General features: G+C 35.7%; 1 protein-coding gene across 1 annotated transcript in view; it reads left to right on the forward strand.

Annotated features, from left to right (window-relative positions):
- The window catches only part of lifra (LIF receptor subunit alpha a), a 29,759-nt gene extending 23,980 nt beyond the window's left edge, over positions 1–5,779 (forward strand). The window contains exon 18 of the mRNA XM_051109645.1: positions 461–5,779. Within this exon, the coding sequence (XP_050965602.1) occupies positions 461–1,048 (588 nt within the window). The 3' untranslated portion in view covers positions 1,049–5,779. The remainder of the gene's footprint in view (positions 1–460) is intronic.
- The last annotated feature ends 1,646 nt before the right edge of the window (positions 5,780–7,425 follow it).

Genomic DNA, 7,425 nt, shown 5'->3' on the forward strand with positions numbered 1-7,425 from the left:
AAACCTTTCTTGAGTAGTGTTCTTAAGACAGGTATAACTATTACTGTTGTTAACGTATTAGGGGCCATTCACACAGAATGTGTTTTCCCATTCTAACGCGCTGCTTTTTCGTTGTTTTTCTATGCTTGATGAACGTGCGTGACTGTTACGCTCGCATCTTTTGCAGACATTTTTAAACGTTTTTTGCCTTTTTTTAGACGACGTGTCAAGTTAAAAGAATTTCAGCTTTTACATGCATGCCATGTCAGTTCCAAGAACATGGAGGCGGGGCAAGCATTGCAAGCTTCTGTTTACAGTAGCAAGTTGGCATGACAACTGTACTATTTGACGGCAACATGGCAGAGGAGGCGCTCATAGTGGCTGTGTTCGGATACCCTGAATTTTATAACCTTTCTTCAAGTCAAACATAACGTCAAACATAACTGATTCCTCAAACTGCTTTGCTGTTGTTTGTTTTTAGGGTCCTCTGGATGTGAAGCCCCCTCCTCACAGTCTGGTCCACATTGTGGACAGTCCAGAGTGGGATTTCACCAAGGAAGGTCTGTTCCCAGTCCCAGAGGAAGAGGAGGAGTCTGAGAACGACAACATCGAGGTCGACACTGACTCGGATGAACCAGCTCTCCTGAGATACTACAACCAGGTGGTTGGTGATGGCTCACACAGTAACCACATCTCAGACTCCTCCGGTTCCTCGACCGCCTCGGTGGGCTCCACACAGACCGAAATCACCTACGCAGGCATCCAGAGCCCCACGTCCTCGCAGGGGGCGTGTGGTGGCGGAGGTTACAGGCCTCAAATGCAGTCCGTCACAGGGCCAGCTGAGCTCCAAAATGAATTCGAGGCCGACTTCCAAGACGATGGCTTGAATACAGGCTACAAACCCCAGTGTTCCTGGCAACTGGATTCTCCAGAGGCGGAAAACTTTAGTGGTTCGCTTGGCAGCCCTACATCGGTCACATCATCCCAGTTCCTCATCCCAGAATCTTCGGAGGAGAAACCACAGCCTTCAAACACCTGGTTCCACAATTTTCTCTCTGGAAAATCCTGAGAAGGCACTACTTAAGCTTTAATGTTTCACATTCGTTTGTGCCGTTCACCTTTACGAGGATTTTTTCGGTTCGTTTTAGGGATTGTGCCCTTACTGGAAATCACTCACATTTACGTAATCAACGTCACTACTGTTCTCAAGGACTTGTGATACTGACCAGACAGGTGAAGTACTACTGAAGAGCTGAAGGTGGCTATATCTTCTCACGTATGATGTTTTGCCTTAGAAACGTCACTTCTATTCATACAACAGTGTTCGTTCCTCTATTTTGTAGTGTTATTGGAGTGATCGCAGTAACTTCACATGCTTATTATGCGCAACATTTCACTGCTCTCATTTTCAGTCCTAACGGTTTTGTAGCAGTCAAACATAGAAAGTCCGAAAGCAGCCTAAGTTGATGGACTCCAGCAGGTTTGCACACATTTCTCTGCCCGTAAAATATTTCAAAAGATCAAAATCAATGCATTTAAGGCTTGTTCTCAAAGCTGCACTGCTTTTAGGTGATTCAGAAAATTTTGTGTAGCTTCAAGCTAATTTTTCGAGTCTAAATGTTTGTGTAAGCAAACACGCACATTGAATAAGCTGACAGAACAAAAGGAAAATGGGAAAAATATGCATCTCTGTTTTTTCTTAATCCGTTTCCCTGATTTAGGAAAACAGCTGTTGAAGTGTTTTCATCATCTTACGTGCATTAAGATGCATGTAAACACACTGTTACTGTTAATCATGTGATGCAGCTAGATAGTTGTGTGTATTTTTTATTAATTATTGATTCTTAGTCAGCGCAGCTTGTAGAAAATTACCGTCTCTGTTAGGGCTGCACGATTTTAGGAATGTTTTTTTTTTTTTTTTTTTTTTTTTTTTTTTTTATAATTCTTTCTCCCTCTCCTCTTTCAAAAAAAGAAATGGGATTGCAGATTTTAATGTAATTTTTTTTTTTTTTTTTTTATCTTGCTTTGCTGTACTTATTTGAAGGGCTGCACAATTTAGCCAAAAAAAGTGCAAGTATATAGCAGTATGAATAATAATATTTGTATTTAATAATAATAGTAATAATTGTTATTGCTACTACTACTACTAAATAACATATTAAACAAAATAACAAATATTACTATTGTTATATTTTAACAAACGAAGAAAATATTATGCAATATTCTACAGTGCAACTGTTACAATACTAATATTTGTCTGCATTTCTTCTTGGTCTAATTTTTTTAACGTTAAACCATCAAGCTTATACTTTGGTGGAAACCCCTTAAAGCTTCTCTTTTGCTGACAAACAGCCTTTTCAATTTGATAAGTAGGGGCCAAACATCGAAGGTGCAATAGCAGTGTATCTGTTTGCATTTTTATTGTTGTTCTTCCGCTCTTGAGTCTAATGCAGCCCATAGAATCGCTTGCGGGAAAGTTATGAAATTTGGCACACTGATAGAGGACAGGCTCAACGTTAACCACCACAAGTTTAGAGTCTCTAACTCAAACTCTCTAGCACCACCACTTGTCCAAAGTTTCACTCATGATTATGCTAATAACTATTAGGTCTAAAAGGTCTATTTTGTTTTTTTGTTTTTTCCCCCCCTCTGAATCCTTGGCTCATGCTGAGTCGAATGGATACCAATGTTTAAATTTCAGAAGTTCAAGTTTTTTTGCTATTTGTAATAGTTTGAAAAAACTACTTTTTCAAACTCGTCCTAGACAGTTTGACTGTGTTTCACCAAATTTGGCTCAGATCAGCTTCAGATCATGCTGGCAAAAAGATATTGAATTCAAGGTGATTAGTTCCCGAATAACACATGCACTAATTTGATGAAGAGCGCAGTGCCACTTAGTGTTTAAGAGATATGAAAGATGAGTATTTAGGTCCAAACACTGAAGGTGCGAAAGCACCTACTGTATCCGTTGGTGTTCCTATTATTATTATTATTATTATTATTATTATTCTTCTTCCGTTTCTTCCGCTCTTGCATCTATGGCAGCCCATAGAACCGCTTGCGGGAAAGTTATGAAATTTGGCACACTGATAGAGGACAGGCTCAACATTAACCATAGCAAGTTTGGAGTCTAACTCAAACTCTCTAGTGCCACCACATCCTTGGATCAGCTGGTTTCGAATGGACACCAACATTTAAAATTCGTAAGGTCAAGGTTTTTTTTTTGCTATTTTTAATAGTTCAAAAAACCTACCCTTTCGAACTCGTGCTAGACCGTTTGTCTGATTTTCACCAAATTTGGCTCTTATCATCTACAGACCATGCTGACAGAAAGTTTTGGAATTCTTCTGAATGGTTTGAACAAAAATCACAACACTGGTCTCTTTAGTTTCGGTGCAGCATGCCATACCCAATTTTGCGCGATGGCCATTCTCAATTGTGTCGTAAAATGCTGTATTTTATGAATGCATTGACGTATCTTTACAAAACTCGGTGTGTGTTCATCCAATTTTCACCAAATTCGAGTCAGATGATCTTCAGGCTGTGCTGACAAAAATTTAAGAATTTCATGTTGATAGACAAAACTGCTTTTGAATAGCACCACAACAAATGTTGTGGCATGATACCAGATTATGTTTGAGGCTGTATCTCTGCAAACCTTTGACATATTGACACCAAATTTTGTGTGTGCCATTGTCACCACACACAGAACACACCACATCGATTTGATAACAGCGCCACCTATTGGGCAAAAGTGATAACCCATTATATAATATTACTAGAGTTTTAATTTATGATTTTTCAGCCATTTTGGCTAAAATCATCCTAAAATGACTTTAATTACTCGTTGCATTGGTCTGATGTTCAGTGCCATGCTTAGCTCCTCCTTTTGCCTCTGTTGTGCTTGAACCCTTAATTGCTGCTTGCAGCTATATTTTCAACTTCTTTTTTTCATTTAATCGTGCAGCCCTGTTCTCTACGACATTTTTCTAAAGAAAAGACTAGGTTTTCTAGTCTTTCAGTTTTTGCTTTCCACAGGTCAGTAATATTTAACGAAATTGGCATTATTCGTACAAGATGTGAAGCACCTTTTAGTTTTATGAAAACGTCTTTGTATTTCCTTTCCACCAATATTGGACTGTCACGTTTTAACACTTCCCAGTACAAACTCAACTAGACATCTAATCATAGATGCATCATTTCAGGATGATGATATGTCTTGTTTTCAGAGATTGTCTTGGTTTTAAAATGACCACAGTGCCTCTCAAACTTAGTTATTTTATTTTTTTATTTTTTCTAAAGAACAGCACCTTCTTTCAGAGCAGTTTCCTTGTCATTATGGGCCCACGTGGACCACAGGGTAAATTACTTTAACCAGTCTTACTGACATCACAGGAACCTGCTATTTCTTTAGATTCGTTTTGACTTTATCAATCTAACATACAGATATATGAGAGCTATATGTTCAATATTACTGTGAAGGCTTTTATTCTGAGCACTGTGCGTATCGCTAGTCCTCCAAAACCTTGTGCAGCAGTCAGAACAACAGATGCGTCACATCAGGACGACATGACGCTTGTCACTACAATGAGAATGAATGAAAGTCAACATGAAATCAAAAGCCACCCTGTTTACTTTTTTAATACATGTTGTTGGTGCTGTTATAACTTTTTGTTCTTAATAAGAGACTACACAGCTAGAATGCAACCTGTTTTGCAAAACTATAGTTTATTTTCCACTACGAAACACCCACTTTTCATCATCCAAACAATGTATGATGGATAAAATCAAGCCCTGCCGTACATTTTATTCATGTTCAATATTTTGTTTCACTCTGAAATGTCATAGTGTGGAAGTAAAATGGTTTGCGATACGTTTCATGTTGACTTTGAAGAGCATCAGATAGCAGTCATTAAACTCCTAATGTGGTGTGTGATTGAAAGGGCATTAGATGAGCATTAAGAGTGAAGAAATACATGAGAGACATCAGCATCTACTGTTGCTTAAGCTTTAAACACTACTGTGAAAGATTTTATTTTGTTGGAATTATTTAGTTACTAATATGTCATTTTTTGTAGAGATCTTTTAAAGAAGCCTACTAATGTTTATTTTTTTATTTGCTTGTATGAATGTAAAGTACACAAATGTCAATGTGTATGCAATGTTTTTGTTTTTTAACTGTTGAAGAATGCTTCGAAAGCCTTAGCTGTGGATTTTATAGGCAAGATGAGCGTGTTATTAGGAGTAAAAATGGAAAATGCACAGGAAGAAAGTGGCCCAGATCTGATTTTATATATGTATGGGTATTAATATATTATATGAGTATTATTACTGTTATTATTACTATATAATGTCTAAGCACTGCATTTTTCTAAATCAGATTTGAGCAACTTTCATATGCAATTAAGATGATAGGTCAGTAGGTTGTCACACTACATGTATGAGACGTTATTGTAAATATCTTGTTGACACTGATGTAAATAAGCTTTTCGGTTGAGCATGAAGATCATCAGATGGGAATATTGCACCCAAGTTAATACAATACAATAATATTATTGCCTTTGTATGCATGACATGCGATTCCACATTCAGAATTCAGGGGGAGATGAGAAGACATGAGTTCTGAATGAGGAATATGAAATAATCCCATATAGCACTATATGACTGTGTGTAAACACGTGTGAGGAAAAAAAAAATCAAGATGTATCCAGGCATCTGAGCTCTATTACTCTATCGCTAATACACTAACAGAATATCAACCAGTCTGTATTACTATAGACAATAAATCCAGCTAAAATAATCCAGTGTGTTTTTATGTGATTCATTTTGTCTTTTGGCAATGCATTGTATGTTTTTGTTTTTGTAACAGCATTGTGAAATCTGTATGTAATCTATACAAGTGCGGGAATATTTGCTTTGTCAGTAATTCCCCTGGTAGTGTTTTTCGGAACCTCTAAACTCCATTTTACCCTTATTCCAGTCAGAATTGGCCCTGATCGTTGTTCTGTGCAGAGAAAGCTTTTGTTTTCTCCAGACAGGATGGCAGCAGTGCTCATAAAGGAACATCTGATGTAGGTCAGTTGTCCTCATTTTCACCTCTATAAACCCACCACAACGTTCTCTTGTTTTACTGGGGCTCTGTCCTAAATGCTTTACCAACGATCCTTCAATTCTCTCTTTACATTTACATGTTATTGCTTTAAAAAAAAAACTTCACATTTTGGGGGTGTTTCATATGAAGGGCTTTCACCTTTACAAATAAAACACATGCACAGTTTGTGATGGTGACGTTTTGACGTCTTAAAGTTGATGCATTTTCGATCTACCAGCAATAATAAATATAAGGCTTAGTAAAATACAAATACAATTTTAATTGATATTCATTATTGTAGGTCTTGTAAGATTTCTGTTTGAGTTCATAATTTGGATCTAAACCTAAAGGATTTCAGCTGAGTTTAATTAATTTTAAGAATAATTTGTAGATTTTCCAGCTTATTTATTAGTACAGAGATAAAATGGATGAAGCCCTGGAATACAAACAAAATGTGGCTTTTTATCTTAAAATTCTTATTTTAGTACTTTTGATCTCGCAATTCAGAATTCTGAAGAATTTTTTTAAAGGCAAAATTGCAAGATATATGTATGTGACCCTGGACCACAAAACCAGTCTTAAGTCGCTGGGGTTTATTTGTAGCAATAGCCAAAAATACACTGTATGGGTCAAAATTATTGATTTTTCTTTTATGGCAAAAATCATTAGGAAATTAAGTAAAGATCATGTTCCATGAAGATATTTTGTAAAATCTACTGTAAATGTACTATACCTAAGTCCTATACATTAAGAACATTATTTGAAGAACTTTAAAGGCAATTTTCTCAATATTTTGATTTTTTTGCACCCTCAGATTCCTGGTTTTTAAATAGTTGTATCTCTACCAATATTGTCCTACCCTAACAAACAATACATCAACGGAAAGCTTATTTATTCAGTTTTCATATGATGTATTAATCTCAATTTTGAAAAAAATGACCCTTATGACTGGTTTTGTGATCCAGGGTCATATATATATATATATATATATATATATATATATATATATGTATATGTATATATGTGTATATATATATATATATATATATATATTATATTATATTATATTATTATTATTATTATTATTATTATTATTATTTTATTTTATTTTATTTTATTTATTTATTTTTTTTGCAAGAAAACAGGTACAATAAGGCAATTGCGAGACATATTGCGTAGCGGAAATGGGTTTCGATCATATTGATTTTGATATTTTGAAGACTTACTTGTAATTTGTCTATGTTTACAATTTGTACATAAACATTAATTGGGGAAATATACACACGATTATTATGGTATTTATTTATTTTTATTTGACTGCATTTTATCAAATTACGACAATACGGAACATATCT

This window comes from Labeo rohita, chromosome 5 (genome assembly GCF_022985175.1).
Source record: "Labeo rohita strain BAU-BD-2019 chromosome 5, IGBB_LRoh.1.0, whole genome shotgun sequence".
Classification (NCBI taxonomy): domain Eukaryota; kingdom Metazoa; phylum Chordata; class Actinopteri; order Cypriniformes; family Cyprinidae; genus Labeo; species Labeo rohita.